The sequence below is a fragment of the Lemur catta genome, chromosome 14 (genome assembly GCF_020740605.2).
Source record: "Lemur catta isolate mLemCat1 chromosome 14, mLemCat1.pri, whole genome shotgun sequence".
Lineage (NCBI taxonomy): Eukaryota > Metazoa > Chordata > Mammalia > Primates > Lemuridae > Lemur > Lemur catta.
The window spans coordinates 51127276-51145192 of NC_059141.1; the positions used below are offsets into that span (position 1 = coordinate 51127276).

Consider the following 17917-nt stretch of genomic DNA (forward strand, 5'->3'; position numbering starts at 1 on the left):
CCCTGGGAGCTAAGACAGAGGTCTCAAATCTGCAGAAGTCCACGACTGTCCTGGGAGTGCGCGTGACCTCCACTCGCCACCCCCTCCATCCCACTCCACCCACACAGGAGAAAGTGTCTTCCTTCTGGTTCCCATCACACTGAGTGAGGAGAGCGTCCTGCCACAGCGGATAGGACTCCAGGTGGGGTGAAGTTGCATCCTCGGAGGTGGCTTGGTGTGGGCTGCCAGAGCCCAGAGGATGTCCCCACGGAGGAGCCATCCACATAGGGAGATGGTCCAGCACGGGGCATAAGAGCCTGAGCAGGGTGAGAAGGGTGTGGAACTAACTACTTGATCTGTTTGAGTTGTTTCCAGAGATGGCGGGATTTCTGCAAGACAAAGGAGCTGAGATTCCGAAGGCCCGTCTGCAGACTTCCTGACACGGAGACTCACCATCCCTCACTAACGTGTCCCAATGCACAGAGCCCCTCGTTAATTTCAGCACGACCCGCCCCGATGCACACAGCCCCTGGTTAAAAGCCCCTACTCTCCCTTAGTTGGGGGGATGGACTTGAGGCTGCCTACCCTGTTCTCCTAGCTGATACCATTAGCATTAAAAATTCCTTTCTTCCTTGGCAATCCTTGTTGTCTCAGTAATTGGCGTATGTGTGGTGAGCAACCGTACCTAGGCTGGAACCCCTTTGTGGTTTGGTGACAAGAGCAAACTGCGCCAGGTCGGCACTGCCCAGCTTCCTGCTCCGAGGAGCGGGGAGTCCGTTAGCTGAGCTCCCACTCCCCAGAAGACCTCCACACTTCCTGAGGACCTCACGATTTTTCAAACCACTTCCAAGTAAGCATGGAGATGTCCCCTTGCCTTGGTTCCCCAGTGTTACCACCCCCACAGTTAGAGAGTCCCCCCTAACCTAGTGGCTTAAGTAGGGGGTCTCATCAATTAGAGCTTCATGTATCATTCGACCACTTAAAATAATGACCATTGCAGGTTGCCAGACATCACCCACGGCCAGTGACATAAACTGCTGCTCTCCTGACCTTCCGGGTGCTGCCCGGCCTCCCCGCAGCTGAGCCTCCAGGACAGAGTGGCACCTGTGGTGTGTTTACCTGGCCCTCCGCCCAGGAGCCCACGGGCTCGGGTGCAGGCTTTGGAGGCTGGGGCCCGGAGGTCTAGGGGCTCGGTGGCGAGCCGGGGCCCAGGGCAGACAGTTTGCTCCTGTTCATCCTCGCCACACTCAGCTCGAGCCGCAGCCTCTACCCTACCCCGTCTGGGAACAAACCGGGAAGCAAAGGGACCTCCCTGAGTGCCTGGGTGAGGGCTCTCGTCTTCCACTGCTAAGGACACAAGTTACGGGCAGGGTGGGTGCCCTCAGCCAGTGGGAGATTTCCCCTCTTACAGACCTCGAGTTTCTCCTTAGCAGGCTCTGTGCTCCCGTCAAGGGTCCTAAGTGTTCCTCCAGCCTGAGTGCTCTGCGGGGAAGTGAGCTGAGTACACATGACGGCTGCTTCCGGCCTTCCCTCCCTGGAGTACAGGCCCTTGTGACAGGGGCCTCTCCGGGGTGGCACGAAGGCTGGCAGTCCACACGCCTATAAATGGCGCTGTCCACTCACTGCTCTGACGTGGAGGCAGAGACCCACGTAGGCTGGGGGCTCTGTGTGAGGGTGAGTGTGGCCCCATCCCCCGAGTCTTCTCCAGCGCTGGGGTCTCAGGCACTGAGAACCAGCCCAGCAGCCGCGGCCCTAACTGCGGCCCGGGCTGGGAGGAGGGGGCCTCCCCCTGCCCCCTGGGAGGGGTTCCATAGCATCGTAAATGTGGGTGCAGAGAGACGGACTCGCCAATATCCTTATACTGCGTCCCTGGCCAGGTCCATTCCCACGGGGGCTCAGCAGGGCCTGCAGGGGAGTGAGAGCATAGCCCCCCAAGGAGAAGGGGGAGGGGGCTCCCCATTACTGACCACCTTGAGGCTGTGGGTCCTGTCCACGCCTTGTTATTCTCAGGTCCACGATCCCTTAGAAACTGAAAAGAGGGTCACTGAGAGTAGGAGGGACAGTGAGCGAATGAGTGACCACATCCCTTCTTCTAACAGCCTGGGAGGGACAGCTCAGGGTTTTCTACAGGGCACAGAAGACTCAGCCGAAGTCACAGAGGTGGAGCAAGTTCCCCGGGGTCTCACAGTGAGGCCCTCACAGAGAAGAGGCTCCCTTAGAACCCAGGCCCTCTGACCCCCAGAGCTCGTTACTCTGCCCCTCCTCACCTTCCGGGGGGCCAAACCGCCTCAAGCCAGAGGGAGAGGGCACGAGACCTGTTGGATAGCAGATGACGCTGGGAATTTCCGTGGGGAGTCTGGGTCTTCCCAGCGCTCTTGTCTAGACCTGCCCTGGCTCTCTGCCCTGCTCCTGAGTCCCAACAAAGCACAGTGGGACAGACATTGCAGGTGCTGCAGGTGGGCTGACGGCCCCTCCCTTCTGCAGGAGAAGCAGCAGGAGCCACCATGCTGCTGCACCCGCTGGCCCTCGCCCTCGCCTTGGTGGCAGTTTCCAGCACTGTGTGTGATGTGAAGGATGTGTGTGTCGGAAGCCCCGGCGTCCCCGGCATTCCTGGATCCCACGGCCTGCCGGGCAAAGATGGGAGAGACGGTATCAAAGGAGACCCTGGACCTCCAGGTACTGTGTTGGGGACCCCACCCTCAGCCAAGGGACAGAGACCTATTTTCAGGAAGCCCATCTGTCCAGGCTGGGTCCAGGAGTCAGCTGGGCAGGACAGGGTGGGAGTTTCCCGGGGCCCTTAGGTTGTAGCATCCTGAGGAGTCCATCCTCAAAGTGCCCACAGAGCGACAGGTGAGTCAGCCCAGGTGACAATGGAGACCCAGTCTCATTAGCCCCAACCCAGTTGTGGGTGCCAGATCCCATACATCCCTGTCCCCTTCTCTCTGCAGGTCCCATGGGCCCTGCCGGAGGAATGCCAGGTCTCCCTGGGCGAGATGGCCTGACTGGAGCCCCTGGTGTCACTGGGGAGCGTGGAGAAAAGGGGGAGCCTGGAGCGAGGGGCCCTCCGGGTGAGCAGAGCGGGACAGTGGGCAGTGGCAACATGGGCATGGCCCCCGTGCAGTCACACAGGGACAATGGGGATCAGACAAACCCTGCAGGTCCCCAAGGGCATCTGGCTCAACCCAAGTCAGAGAATATGAGGTAGAGGAGAGAAATCAGAGGTGTCTGAGTGGTGTGGTCACAATTCAGGGATGGACAGGTACACAGAGTGCTCCGTGTGCCGTGACTGTGGCCGGGGAGACACCGTGCCAGGTGTGGGAAGACAGCAGCACTGGGGCAGGGGCACTGCCTGGGGCCGAGGCACCGGGGCCATTCTGAAAGGTGCACAGGGTTAGGTGGCTCAGGGATCCGGGCAGATGGGCGATGGGGAGCCCCACATGCAGAGGGGGGCTGCGCAGCCGGTCCACCAGGAGGGCGCGGAGACAGCCATGTTGCCCTTGGTGGAGGGTGGGGAGGGGCCTGTCCAGAAGCCAGGAATCCCCACAGAGGTGGGCAGACAGCCATGCAGGGGACATAGCCGGAAAGAGGAGCCAGGAGGGACTGAGCAGCTGCAAAGCTGCCTTAAAGGATGGGGGTGTAGGGAGTGTGGAAACACACTCCAGCCTCGTGGGCCCTTTTACCCTGGGGCCTAGGCAGTGGGCATGGACAAGTAAAAGGCAGAGTTCCAGCTTGTAGCTGGCAAAACACCTACTTGACAGCAAGTGGGATCTGTGATGGCTTGGCCCTAATCCAGGGTGGGGTCTCTCCACAGGGCCTCCAGCTTATCTAGATGAGAAGCTCCAAACCACACTCCAGGACCTGAGACATCAAATCCTGCAGTCAGTGGGAGGTAAGGGGACCCCTTGGGGCCTCATGGGGTAGGGATCTCCTACAAGTACCCCTCATCCTCAGAACCAGCCTCTGGATTAGAGACCTGACCAACTAGTGTGGGCATGCAGGAGCCGGGGAAAGAAGTGACCCTTTCCTTTTCTTACGTCTTTGAATGGCCTAGAGGAGACAAGCAGACACGACATGCTCCCGACATCCTAGGAAAGCAAGTTCCCTGCCCATCTTGCTTTCTATTGAATCCCAGGACATTGCACCGTTTCTGGCAATAAGTAACTGTTAAATGGGTGAATGAATGGACGAGAGCACAGAGGGGAAATTAGAAGCTAGGATTAGAAGACGCAAGACAGAGAAGGGCAGAGATGGAGAGAGGGAGCAGGCCTGATGGCAGAGAGCCCAAATAAGGGAGATGGACGCAGGGACAGAGGTCAGTGGGCTGAGCCACACCCTCTGCTCTTAGTCCTCACTTTGCAGGGGTCCGTGCTGGCAGTGGGAGAGAAGGTCTTCTCCACCAATGGGCAGTCGGTCAATTTTGATGCCATTAGAGAGTCATGTGCCAGAGCAGGCGGCCACGTTGCTGTCCCGAGGAGCCCGGAGGAAAACGAGGCCATTGCAAGCATCGTGAGGAAGCACAACACATATGCCTACCTGGGCCTGGCCGAGGGCCCCACCCCCGGAGACTTCCGCTACCTGGATGGAGCCCCTGTCAACTACTCCAACTGGTACCCGGGGGAGCCCAGGGGTCGGGGCAAAGAGAAGTGCGTGGAGATGTACGCAGACGGGCAGTGGAATGACAAGAACTGCCTGCAGTACCGACTGGCCATCTGTGAGTTCTGAGAGGCACTTAGGCCCCAGGACAGGGGATCCTGTCTTGCTTCAGCCTCCATCCTGAGGGTCTGCATGGTCTCTGAGATGCTATAACTCCTTTCCAATAGAATGTATCTGTGGCTGTTAGAGCTGGAGGCATCCTTGGCCTCTTCATTCCCCAGATGGGCCCTGACTCTTCCCCCATAATCACTGATCAGTCTTGACACTCCCCTTTGAGCCCCTCTCAGCTCTGCACTCAAGGTGGCCACTCCTAACCTTGGCCCTTGGTGTGAGATGGAGACCTCCTTCTCCCTCATCTTGTCCAGTTCTTTCATTTGCAGATGGCGACAGTGAGGTCCCCGGATGGAAGGACCCTCCCAAATCACACATGCCTGACTCCCTCTGCAGCCCACCTCCTGCCCAGTCCCCTCCAGAATTAGCAGTCTTGGTCAAGTGCAATGACAAACATAGGCAGACTTCTGGGAAATTCCAAATGTGGGGAGCTAAGGATGCTTTCGAGATTATCTGGGACTCTGAGATCTCTGGGGCATGCCTCGTCAGCTCTCCATGAGGTCAGAGTGCCAGGAGATGCCCCAGCATGGTGATGGCCAACCCAACTCTAATAATGACATGTATGATTCTTTGAATCTTTGGATGCCAACTCAGCCCCCTGGCCTAAGAGCAGCCAGCCTAGGCCTCTAGGGAAGAGCTCCCCACCCCAAACATAACCCGAATAACTTTCTGCTGATGGACATATCTGTATACCACTTCAGCCCTCAGTGAGGCATTCATACCACTCATCACACCACTGGCTCTGTCTTCTCCTTTCATTAATTCATTCAATCAGATATTTCATTAAGATCAACTGTGTGCCAGGTCTTAGGCTGTCTCTTGGGGTGGACAAGGTACCCTGTGTCTCTTGGGGATGTTTATTTTCCCCGAGCCTACTTCTTCACCTGCGAAATAGGGATAAAATGGTTGTGGCTATTATAATTATTACTATCCATCCAACTACCAAAATTATTAGCATAACTGTTAGTACCAACAGAAACTATTTATTGAGCACATACTTTGTACCAAGCACCTTGACAACCACTTCTAATACATCCTATTAAATATTATTTAATCTTTACACAATGTCATACAACCAGTATTTTTTTCCCCATTTTTTATGTGAGGCTACTGAAGTTTAGAGACGTTAAATGCTTTGAGTATTTACACAGAGTAAATGACACAGGCTGGATCCAAATCCATCTACCTGGACTTGAAACTCACGCTCCTAACCACCCCACCCTTGAGCTGAACAAAGATGATTTAAATGTAATAAATTATAAATTTGCTAATATTAGTTTCCATTGCTTTTTATTCCAAGAAAAAAATCACATTTCTGTGTTTTTATAAATCAAATTAACTCTGGCTCTGAGGCCCCAGTCGCCTGAAGAATGGAAAATTCAACCTGCGGATGTGCTTGCTTTGTTTGGTGGGAGGGGCAAGCTGCTGTCCTCCTTCAGGTTGTACAGGGGGCTGAGGAGCTGCAGAAAACATCTGGCAGAACATCTGGGCATCAGTGTACATGGCTGGTGTTAAGATAACTCCTAGTTTGAGTCCTCATGGTCCATTTGTGAGTGGTGATATCACGCCTACCGTCCCCTACTCAGCCACGTGGATGTTTTCCACAGCCCAGCAGTGGTGGTGGCACTCAGGGCTCAGTCCCAGGCCTTGGTGAGCCACCCTAGTCTCAGGTCTGCACGGAATGGGGCCATACCCCCACACCCCCAGGGCTGCGGAGGAATGGGACTGTGTCCCTACTTGCTTGAGGAGGCAACCACATATGTGCCCCCTCTCCAGAAAGGCTCCTAGTCCTCCCACTTTCACACCTGTGAATGCCCTCCCCCATCTGTGGCATTTACTGCTTTTCTTGGGCAAAAGGAAGCTCTGGATCAAAACCCACAAAACAAAATGGGATGAGGGGAACTATTTCTCATTCTTTCATGAATGTTGATTTTTAATCTGATTATCCTGCCACACGTGCTTAGGACCCAAAACACAAATTATCGAGCCTTCCTCCCAACTCCTCCCCAAAAAACAAGAAGGAGAAACATATGCAGATGTTCCTTGACTTACCATGGGGATATGTCCCAATGAACACATTGTAAGTTGAAAATATCATAAATTGAAAATGCGTTTAATACTGCTAACCTCCTAAACCTTATAGCTTAGCCTAGCCTACCTTAAACGTGCTCAGAACACTTACAGTAAACTATATTTGGGCAAAATCATCTAACACAAAGCCTATTTTATAATAAAGTACTGAGTATCTTGTGTAATTCATTGAATACTGTAGTGAAGGTGAATGAATGGTTGTGTGGGTACTTGAAGTACAGTTTTCACTGAGCAAGTATCACTTTATAGCCATCATAAAGTTGAAAAATTTTAAGTCAAATCAAAATAAGTCAGGGACACTCTGCATTCCCTACTTTATAGATGGATAGTTTAAGCCTCTGAAAATTGATGTTTTCTTATCTCTCTCTCTCTCTCTCTTTTATTTTTTTTAAGGCAAGTTCTCACTCTGTCTCCCACGCTGGAGCACAGTGGCATGATCATAGCTCACTGTACCCTTGAATTCCTGGGCTCAACTGCCCCTCCCACCTTAGCCTCCCAAGCAACTGGAGCTATAGGCATGTGCCACAATACTCAACTAAGTTTTAAATTGTTTGTAGAGATGAGGTCTTGCTATGTTGCCCCCACTGGCCTCAAGCCATCCTCCTGCCTCAGCCTCCCAAAGTGCTGGGATTACAGGCATAAGCCACTGCACCTGGTCCATTTCTTAGTAGGTTTATTTTTACTAACTTTATGGTTTTATTTGCTATTCTTACTATATATATATATTTATTTCAGCATATTACAGGGGTACAAATGTTTAGGTTACATATATTGCTTTTGTCCCACCTGAGTCAGAGCTTCAAGCGTGTCCATTCCCCAGATGGTGCACACCGCACCGATTAGGTGTAAATATACCCATCCCCTCTTCCCCCCTGCCTGACACCCAATGAATGTTACCACTAAATATGCACGTAAGTGTTGATCAGTTAATACCAATTTGATGGTGAGTACATGTGGTGTTTGTTTTTCGTTCTTGTGATACTTCACTTAGTAGAATGGGTTCCAGCTCTATCCAAGATAACACAAGAGGTGCTAGATCACCGTTGTTTTTGTGGCTGAGTAGATCTCCATGGTGTACATATACCACATTTTATTAATCCACTCATGTATTGATGGGCACTTGGGTTGTTTCCACATCTTTGCAATTGTGAATTGTGCTGCTATAAACATTTGAGCGCAGGTATTTTTTTCCATAGAATGTCTTATTTTCCTTTGTGTAGATGCCCAGTAATGGGATTGTGGGATCAAATGGTTGTTCTACTTTTAGTTCTTTGAGGTATCTCCATATTGCGTTCCGCAGAGTGCCAGGCACTCTACTTGTATTAATTCATGTAATCCTCATTAACCCTATTCTATAAATGCCTTTATTCTCCCCAATTTACAAATAAGAATATTGAGGCTCATAGAAGTCAAGGTGAGTTGCCAGAAATCATGCAGCCAATTCATGGGCTAATGAATACAGGGAGTCAGATTCCAGAGACTGTACTATTAACCATGAATGTACTGCTGAACTTTAATAGCTAATTCTTATATTGTATTTTGTATCTATACTTGTAAATTCATATAAATTGTCTGAGTTCCTTTCTTTTGGTCTGTCCTTATCCATTCTGATTTACATGTTTAGCTAATCATTCTAATTACTCTTTTGGATACAAGCCATTCATATGAGGGAGGAATTATCTCTTCTGTGAAGATTTAGTAAAATTCACCTTAAAACCATTTTTTGATGGGGGGATGGTTAATAATTTCCATTTCTATATATATTTTATTATTAATGATATATCAGTCCTTTTAACACTTTTTAGGCCTACGTAAATACTTCTGAACTTTTTTTAATATTATCTATTTTACCTAGTTTTCAAATATATTGCTATAAAATCAATTGTGCATGATGTAATTTTATAATGTCCATATCATCTATATTAGGGTAATATTTCCTTTTCCTTCCTGATTTGTTTATTTCCTATACCTTTTCTACTAGTCATTGATATTGTTCAGTGAGTCAATGCAACACTAAATGTAATAAATCTCCATCTCAGGTGTCTATGACAACAAACATTTTCATTTCTTGCTCTAGGTCTTCCAGTTTGCTGAGCTTTGGCTGATCTCGGCTGAGCTGGGCTGGACTCCGCTGTGGTTGGCTGGACTGTAGGCTTTCAGGTGAGTTAACATCTGTTCCATATCATTTAATTATCCTGATATTAGTCACTACCGGGGATGCATTCTTCCCGTGATTGGGAAAGAAACGCAAAGGCCATGTTAAACCTATAAGTGCACTGAAAGCTGCTGCTCCCTTTGTAGCTGCTCACAGTCACGTGGCCCAGCCAAACACCAAAGGGACTGGAGTGTTTACTCCACGTACTCCAGTGGGAGCCTCTGGAAAGCACCATGGCAAAGGGCGTGGATATCTAACTTTCTAACAAGGAGGAAGCAAACGATTGGAAACAATCCAAACGACCATAGTCATAGTTTCCAAATTTATGCTTTTTGCAAAGAAATAGTTTTTGATTTTATTGTTAGCTCTAAAGTTACTTCCTTAGTTTGTTTATTTAATTTGTATTTATTCCTTAATTATACCTTCTTTCTAAATGGATATCAATTTATCAGTCATAGAGCCTCTGGTCCTTGGAGGACTATTTCTGAAACTTGTTTCTGTCAACTCTCACTCCACTTGATTCCTGCTATGTTTGGTGATTGTCACAAGTGAACTCGGATTCTCCTGATCTCCATCTGAGAAAATCCTGCGGTACCTGGGTTACGGATAAGGTTCTGCATTGTTTTCATGTCTCCATAATGCCGCACTGGAACATTCTAAACAATTTTTCATCTTGGCTTAAACGGCAAAATTCAATAATAATAATAATAATAGCAGCACAAACTCAAACCCCAGATCTATGAAAGGGTAGATCTGTGGGTAGACATCCTTAACGGAGAGTATTTCTCCCCACCAGAATCAAAGCTTTCCTGTTCATTTGTTCACAGGTGTCTGTCCTTCCCACCTGGCCCCCACTCCCCCAAACCCCACTTTCTCTAAGTCTGTACACACTTAGGGTCCTGGTTTTATGTAAATCTCTCGGTTTCGCATTCCCACCTTTTTGGGAGGTCTCCTTATGTCCTGTATGAATTGAACGTCCCTTGTCCTCTGGGCCTGTGGGCCCTTCAGAGTTGTGTCCATGGCACTAGGAAACACAGCCCTGAGGGGGATCTTCGTTACAGTGGGGGCCCCTGTTGGTGCCTGGCAGGCTCCCTGTGAGCAGCATGAGGAGGGCTGCAGAGCAGGGCACGGTGACATGAATATACAGGGCTGATGACCCTTGAGAAGCCAAAACACCTGTCACAAGACAGAGTCAAAGGGAAGCGGCCCACCCCCGTGCCCCACCAGGGAAAAAGCAAACCTCTCGAGTTGTTGAGACAAAGTGGTTCAAAGAGTGAGTGTGAGTTTGGGGAAAGGCAGGCATCAAAGGTCACATCAGGGACTTGGGCCACTTGATCAGGCTCTGGCGATAAGAACTGGACACTCCTGGAAGCCCAGGCCTTGAGGAGCCACAGACTGTCTGGCATCTGTTCAAGGTCTCTGCTTTTCTCCTCACTCCCGCACCGGAGCCCACCCCTGTGCCCAGCCCCGGGGTGCACCCTGGGGACCAGGAAGTCTCGAATACAGCTGCCGCTCTAGGAAAGTCAAATCACCGGTAAAGTGGGCACACAGGTTAGCCCCGGCCAGCGAGACGTCAAGAGGCTGGCTCTGAGGATGCGGTGCTGGAGGACTCGTTTGTTCTATCAGTCTCTACCAAGCATCAGCTATTTCCAGACACGCTCTAGGTGTGGGAACAAGACCCTGCTCTCATGGAGTTCTCCTCCTAATGGGGTGGGGTGGCAAATCATTACACAACTAAATAAACAAAACAATTTCACATAGAGGTAAATAATATGCAGAACATTAGAACAGAGAATTATAACTTAGTGACAGACTGGCTACTTAAAATTAAATGGTTAGGAAAGCCCTTTTTCCAGGGATAATATTTAAGCTGAAATCCACCAGATGGCAACAAATAACTACACAAAGAGAAATGTCCGGGCAGAGGGAGCAGCTGGTACAAATGCCCACATTCAGCTTTGAATGTAAGTTATAAATACTCCTCCTCCTTGCGCCTAGGCCTGTGACGTGCCCAAAGAAGACATTTGACAAATGCTCTGAATGAGAAAGGAGGAATGAGGTGACACAGTGTTGTAGGACTCTCCTTTTTCCACCCCGGCCCTGCAGTAAATGAAGCACACATGGAACTAGCCGGAACAACTGATACAAAGGTGTGTGCATGTGCGTGTGTGTATGCACACGCGTGTTTGTCCGGTGGAATGTCTATGCATGTTTCTTGTGAAAGTAAGTATCTAGAGAAAACTATCCTGAGAACCTGAGATTTTATGGGCTCAGAGGTGCTGAGCCGTGGAGAGGAAGCCCGGGACGGGGCAGGCGCAGGGGCAGTCTAGGGCCTTACAGTAGAGAGCCGCCTGGCGCTGTACTGGAGACCCCACCAGCAGCCCTGGAGAGCTTCCCAGTACACGGCAGTTCTAAGGGTGGTTGTTTATTAATCTGGGGTTGAAGGCCAGTCCAGTGCTGTCCCTGGTCACCAGCCTAACTGGGCCTGACGTCGCCGAGGCATCTGCCAGCTCCCCTGCCACTGCCTCCGAGCTCTGCGGAAGCCCTAGTAAGTCATTTCTGGAGGAAAGAGGAGGGGTTCTGGGCAGGGCTGGCCTCTTGACTTGATCCTGGTGAGTTCCCAGCAGGGGCTTTAATAGGATCGTCAGGCCCACCTGGGGCCTCTGTCTCTCTCGGACCTGGGGCATCTGTGTCCTTCCTGGATCCACTCAACCATCAGCAAACTAAAGCGTGGTCTTTTCCAAGGAGAAAAATAGAAATGGGGTGTGTGTGCCAGCAACAGGTACAAGCCCTGACCGTGGCCTCCAGCACCATTGGAGGAGGTTTTAAAAAAAAGGCAAAAAAGAAAGAAAAAAAGTGGAGAAGGATGTGATCTCGGAAGTTCCCTTACAACTAGGCACCTCTCACTGAGTCCTGGAGGAAGGGAAGGATTAAGAGAGCTGACAGCCTGGGCAGACGTGGCAGTTACACAGCAAGGCCCAGGGACATTGGGGTAAGAGGCCGAAGCAGAGCAGAGGGAGACCCCCATGGGGGCTGGGCTGCCAGGGTGTCCTGGAGGAGGGGCCAGCTGGACACAGGCTGGACGGGCATCCTTCAGCTGGGTGGGGGCCTACGGCTGGTGGAGCTGGGAGGCATCTGGCAGCACACAAGGATACTACCAGGAGAAGGGGCATGAGCTGGCTCCCTGCCAGGCCCAGGGTGAGCAGAAATTTCACAAGCCTGGGTTCTGCCTGGCAGAAATGGCCTCTCAATAGAAAATCTCAAACCAAAGGAAGTCTCATCTGGACAGGACAATAACCAAAGAAGGTTCCACTTGGAGGGTCAGATTCCTGCCTTCGGGCACACTGGGTCCTGAGCCCCCAGCAAGTGCCTGTCACAAAATAGAGACTTTATACAAGTCTCTACAGGTAGCTGGGGAAACGGCTGCAGTTCTGAGGATGTCCCTAAAACAGGGATTCTTATATGAAATGAGAGAGTGGATATCATAAACCAGGTCCAGCCAAGGAATAGACCTTGTAGGACCTCAGATTACCTGCTGCAATCTGAGTTCAGCCCCAGGGTCCATAGGAAAGGGAAGAAAAGAGAAATTGAGGCACCCTTGACCCTCAAGAAAAGGAGTTGAGAAATCCAGCCTTTGGCCAAAGCTTACACAGGCAATGGGCTGTTTGCCTTTGTGCTAGGCCACCAGAAACAGGGCTAGTTCGCAATTTTAGGGTAGGGGGTGCCTAACCATGTGCTTTGTGCTGACAGGTGCTCTGGGACTCCAGGGAGAATGGGCCCCTATTATTCTTATACCCACCCTCATTTTAGCACGGATCTAAGGCTAACTTTTTTTTACTTGTCTATCTCCCTGGTAGCCTGGGAGTCACTCAGAGCCAAGGACCGTGGTATCCCCCTCTGTGTCTGCTGTCCCGAGCACAGGGTCCAGCACACCAGAGCTGCTGGCAAATGTAGACTAAACAAGAGGAGGTGGAATTATTCTCCTTGACTTTCTCCACTCCCAGGTAAGGACTATGTTCCTGTTTCCATCACTCCTGGTCCTCCTTCTGCGTGTGGTGATAACATCCTGCTCAGATGCAAAACCCTGCGAGGATGCCCAGAAGGCCTGCTCCCTGATCACCTGCGGCATCCCCGTCACCAACGGCACCCCAGGCAGAGACGGGCGAGACGGACCCAAGGGAGAAAAGGGAGAGCCAGGTACAGGACACGCTGCTCTGTCTTCCCAAATCTTTACCTCCAGCAGGAGACTGTTCCGTCTGAGGTTCCAGCACAGAGACCTGGGGAGGTCACCTTCCAGTGTGATGGATGCTGGTCCACTCAGAACAGTCCCTGTACAGTGTCACTGCCTCCAAAGCAAAAGTGCTCTCTGACTCCCCAGCAGCCCACATTTCCACCCAGGAATTGGTGATGTGTGGTTGTCCCTGCAGAGGGGGTGTCCTGCCTGCTTCGGGAGCTGGCCCTCAGGACAGGCCTTCCCCTGGGACGCTGGAAATGCTTTCTTCTTTGGGTCACCACTAAGCTCTCTGGCTGTTTCCTGGGGTCGATGTGAATTGAGTATTGAGCTTTTGGAAGAAGAAAATGAGTGACAGCCATGGGTCACGTTTCCTTTTTCTTCCAACAGGTCAAGGGCTCAGAGGTTTGCAGGGCCCTCCTGGGAAGATGGGGCCTCCAGGAGAGAGGGGAACGACTGGGCCTCCAGGAGCAAAAGGCTCCAAAGGAGACCGTGGAGATAATTTGAGTAAGGGGCACACCTGGGCTTGGTCTTGCCTGAGGGGATCCAGGGCCCTGGGACTGGAGGGCCGGGAGGGAGGTGCCCCTTCTGCTGCCTCCCTGGGAGATGCTCAACTCTGCTTCCCGGCCCAGTGCTCTCCGCCCTCTCAGCGTTATTTGAGGCCTAAGGGGATTCCCATGGGTGCCCAGTACAGACTTACCAACCCTGCGGGGCCACTCCCTCGTCAGCCCTCTGCAGGAGAGGGGCCCTGGCTTTTCTTCAGCCGCCCCCGTCCAGTGTTGGCTCCAGGCTGCGAGGGAGGAAACGGGCACTTTCGGGTGTTGGGTTTATTATGTCTATTGTCACAAGAGTGGCATGAAAATGGTCTGCCTCGTAGTATGTCTGGACAACAGGGAACATCATCGCAACTTAGTTCAGCATAAAATAAAGCAATAAGAACAGTAAGAACAAAAGAAAAATGACAACCCTCATATTAACATCTGTCTACCAGTCGGCCAAAATAATAAAAGTATTAAAAAATTTATCTGGTCTGAGAAGTGGAAAAAGCATTACAGAGTAAATTTTTCAAAAGAGAGAGAAATGAGTTTTTTCTTACAAATTATTATAACTGCGATATTTAAGCAGTATGTGAAGACAAGGTCTAGAACTGCAGTTACAAGTTGTCAAGGGATACTAAGATACGTTTGCAGAGGCAGGAATATAGGGTTTTTTTTAATCCTTTTATTTCTTTTTGCTTTCTTATTTTTCTGGAATAAGCATACTTTTTAGTAAGCCAATTTTTTGTTAATTTTTATTTTTTGCAAAATGCTCTGCTCTCCGATTTAAGGTCTTCGTTCATTTCCTTCTCCCTGTTGCCTTGCAGTTGCCGAGGCTAAGCTGGCCAGCTTAGAGAGAGAAGTGAGCAGCCTGAGAGCAGAACTGGACCACATCAAGAAGCGTAAGCTGCTTCTCTGTCCCCAGCGTGTCCTAGGCTCTCCCTTCTTTCTTCCGAGCGCTCTAGGTTCCGGAGAGGGTGGAAGAGAACTAACATCACCAACACTTCTCACACCTGCCAGGGCCGGTGTTGGGCGGGCACTTTCTCGGAACATGGTTTCCTTCAATCCTCTCTCCAACCCCGGTTGTGGTTATTAGACTAGTTTTGTTCACGGGGGCAGGAAGTGCAGGTAACTCAGTTGACATCACACCGCTGGGGAAGCCGCAGAGGAAGGACAGAATGGAGGTCTGTCGTCTCCAGAGTCTTTGCTTCTTCCCCTACACCCTCTGTTCTCAGATGGCTGTCCCTGCCTCCTCACCTTGGTGCCCAAGCCCAGCTGTGAGGCCCAAGCACGTCCCCCGTCTCCACCTGTGCTAGCGTAGTTTCTGACAGATGTTTTCCCCAAGGGCGGCATATCCCGGGAGAGCACAGGCTGTCTGCCAGGGGCTGTTTCCCACCACTGGCTCTGCGACTGAGGCTGCCCCCTTCCTAGGCTCTGGCCTCAGGTGGGTGGGCATGGGCTGCTTTTCAGTGTGCGGAGTTCCCAGAGAAGCACGGTGGCTCACGCCTGTAATCCTAGCACTCTGGGAGGCTGAGGCTGGAGGATCGCTTGAGCTCAGGAGTTCCAGACCAGCCTGAGCAAGAGTGAGACCCCCGTCTCTACTAAAAAGAGAAAAAAATTAGCCAAACAACTAAATATAGAAAAAATTAGCCGGGCATGGTGGCGCATGCCTGTAGTCCCAGCTACTCAGGAGGCTGAGGCAGGAGGATTGCTTAAGCCCAGGAGTTTGAGGTTGCTGTGAGCTAGGCTGACGCCACGGCACTCTAGCCCTGGGCAACAGAGTGAGACTCTGTCTCAAAAAAAAAAAACAAAATGCTGGGCTACAAACCCTGTCAGCCTCACCCACCTTTGTGATTTCAGTGCAAGCCTTCTCCTTGGGCAAAAAGAAGGGTAAGAAGCTCTACGTGACCAACAGGGAAAAGATGCCTTTTTCCAAAGTAAAGGCTCTATGTGCTGAGCTCCGGGCCACCGTAGCTGCCCCCAGGAATGCTGAGGAGAACAGGGCCATCCAGGATGTGGCCAAAGACATTGCCTTCCTGGGCATCACAGATGAGGCCACCGAAGGCCAGTTCGTGTACCTGACGGGAGAGAGGCTGACCTACAGCAACTGGAAGGACGGGGAGCCCAATGACTACGGCTCAGGGGAGGACTGTGTGATTCTCCTCACGGAGGGGATCTGGAATGACGTCTCCTGCCAATCCTCCTTCCTGGCCGTCTGCGAGTTTCCTGCCTGAAGAGGCACGTGCTCAGCCCCTCCCTGGCTCCCTGCTGAACTCTCCGCTGCTTTGAAAGAGAATTCAGTGCTGGTTTCCCTCCCCGCCTGGTGTTGAGTCCTTCCTTCGTGGGGTTGGGAAGAAAATGAAAGGGATATATTTGATTGTGGGGTGAGGAAGTGAGAAGGGGCTGACTGTGGGGCATGCGGGTTCTGGTCCAGCCCAGGGCAAAGGACACCCTCTGTCCTGCCAGGGGCACAGCACTGAGCCCGAGTCCACCGTGGAGACGGCCACATCTAACTTCTCCTTTTACGGTGAGGACACTGCAGGCCCCTAGAGGGACCCATGAAGGGCCACACTTGTGTCAGAGTAGGCAGTAAATCTCAGCCACTGAGAGACCTAATTCCTTTTCTCCAAAAATTGCCATTACTTGATGCCAAAATTTCACCCCGAGCTCCTGCCCATGGCCAGCCCAGCCTCTCTAGGACACAGGTGTTTCCAGTTGTCCATGAGCTGCCCCACACACCCTGACTGCAATACCTGGCAACATCCTACTAGATAACAGTCATTAGTCCTAGGAGTCCCCTCACCCTGCCCAGGTAGCTGTGCCTCCCCCACATCAGTCACTGGGGTGACTTTGAGGGCAAAGAACAGCCTTTCCTTCCTGCATAATTTTAGGAGACTGGTTCGATATTGCAGCGTATGTCAGGGGTGTGTGGGGAAGCAAATGGTCCTGCAGGGTGTGCCCTTCTCCACGGGCCTCCTGGGTCCCGTCCCCCCTGCTACCCAGCACCCCCCCAACTGTGACATCCTCATCCCACTACAGGTCATGGGCACATTCTCAGTACAGACAAGAGGACAACCTCCCCAAAAGTGAGTTTCACACCCTGTAGGTCAAATTATGAGGCCTCAGACAGTCAGCAAGTGAAATGTCCCTTCTGAGCACGGTTCTGGCATGGTCTCAGCCCACAGCTCTGCTCATGGCCATGGGTGTTTTTCAGCCTTCTCAGGGGGAGTGGATCTGAGATTACACAACAAACCAGGGGAAGAGGGTGACTGCCGCTCCTGCTGTATGTCATTCACACAATGAGATTAGAACACATTTTGTGAACGGGCCAAGTGCCACTTTAACTTAGTGAAAAGCTTTGGTTAACCTTAGTTTTCTATTTTATTTCTCTTTGTATGTGAACTACCAGGAAAAGCATCTCATAGTTAATAAGTGCTCAATGAATATTTGTTGAACAGGTACATTGAAAAATTACAAGCGGGCCGGGCATGGTGGCTCACACCTATAATCCTAGCACTTTGGGAAGCCCAGGTGGGAGGATTGCTTGAGGTCAGAATTTTGAGACCAGCCTGAGCAACATAGCAAGGACTCCATCACTACAAAAATATAAAAATTAGCTCGACAGGGTGGTGCGCACCTGTAGTCCCAGCTACTCAGAGGCTGAGGCAGGGGGATCGCTTGAGCCCAGGAGTTTGAGGATGTAGTGAGCTATGATCATGCCACTGCCTTCATGCCTGGGCAACAAAGTGAGACCCTGTCTCAACAAAACAAACGAAAAAAAACCCTCAAAATTGCAAGTGGACAAATGGGTTGGGTCCTCGGAAGCGACTGCCGGGCAGAGCTCTCTCCCAGATGCTCTCCTTCTGCAGGACTGTCAGGACAGGCCTGGGGTGCGCTGAAGACGTTGGGGCCCATGAGGTGAGGGTGGTTGGACCTGTGTCCTTGGCCTCTAGTGCGCCTGGACTGTCACATCACTGAATGTTCAATCCTTCAAGGCTCTTCTCCAAGTGCTGCGCTTGGGGGCAAGGAGAAGAGTGTTTTTGTGATGAGAAGCAAAGCAGTTCACTGCTTCCGACTCAACTCCAGACTGCTTGCCAAGAGAATAGGAAACTGCTTAAAATTTCGAAGCACATATGAAGCCTGGGTTATGGCAAATAGAAA

General features: G+C 51.2%; 2 protein-coding genes across 6 annotated transcripts; both read left to right on the plus strand.

The window, feature by feature from the left end:
- Window positions 1-1550: 1550 nt before the first annotated feature.
- On the plus strand, window positions 1551-6014 carry LOC123650037 (pulmonary surfactant-associated protein A-like). Its single transcript, XM_045568424.1, has 5 exons — window positions 1551-1653; window positions 2464-2655; window positions 2928-3047; window positions 3791-3868; window positions 4325-6014. The coding sequence occupies exons 2-5, from the start codon at window positions 2484-2486 to the stop codon at window positions 4699-4701; spliced, it is 747 nt and encodes a 248-aa protein (XP_045424380.1). The 5' UTR covers window positions 1551-1653; window positions 2464-2483; the 3' UTR covers window positions 4702-6014.
- A 5017-nt stretch (window positions 6015-11031) lies between these two features.
- LOC123649664 (mannose-binding protein A-like) lies at window positions 11032-16073 on the plus strand. Of its 5 annotated transcripts, none has more exons than XM_045567830.1 (5): window positions 11032-11139; window positions 12994-13186; window positions 13611-13727; window positions 14584-14658; window positions 15617-16073. In XM_045567830.1, the coding sequence occupies exons 1-5, from the start codon at window positions 11110-11112 to the stop codon at window positions 15988-15990; spliced, it is 789 nt and encodes a 262-aa protein (XP_045423786.1). In that variant the 5' UTR covers window positions 11032-11109; the 3' UTR covers window positions 15991-16073. The 5 variants fall into 5 exon arrangements, with proteins under 5 accessions (XP_045423786.1, XP_045423789.1, XP_045423788.1 ...); XM_045567833.1 differs by lacking the exon at window positions 11032-11139 and adding an exon at window positions 11427-11537; XM_045567832.1 differs by lacking the exon at window positions 11032-11139 and adding an exon at window positions 11669-11771.
- Window positions 16074-17917: the final 1844 nt, after the last annotated feature.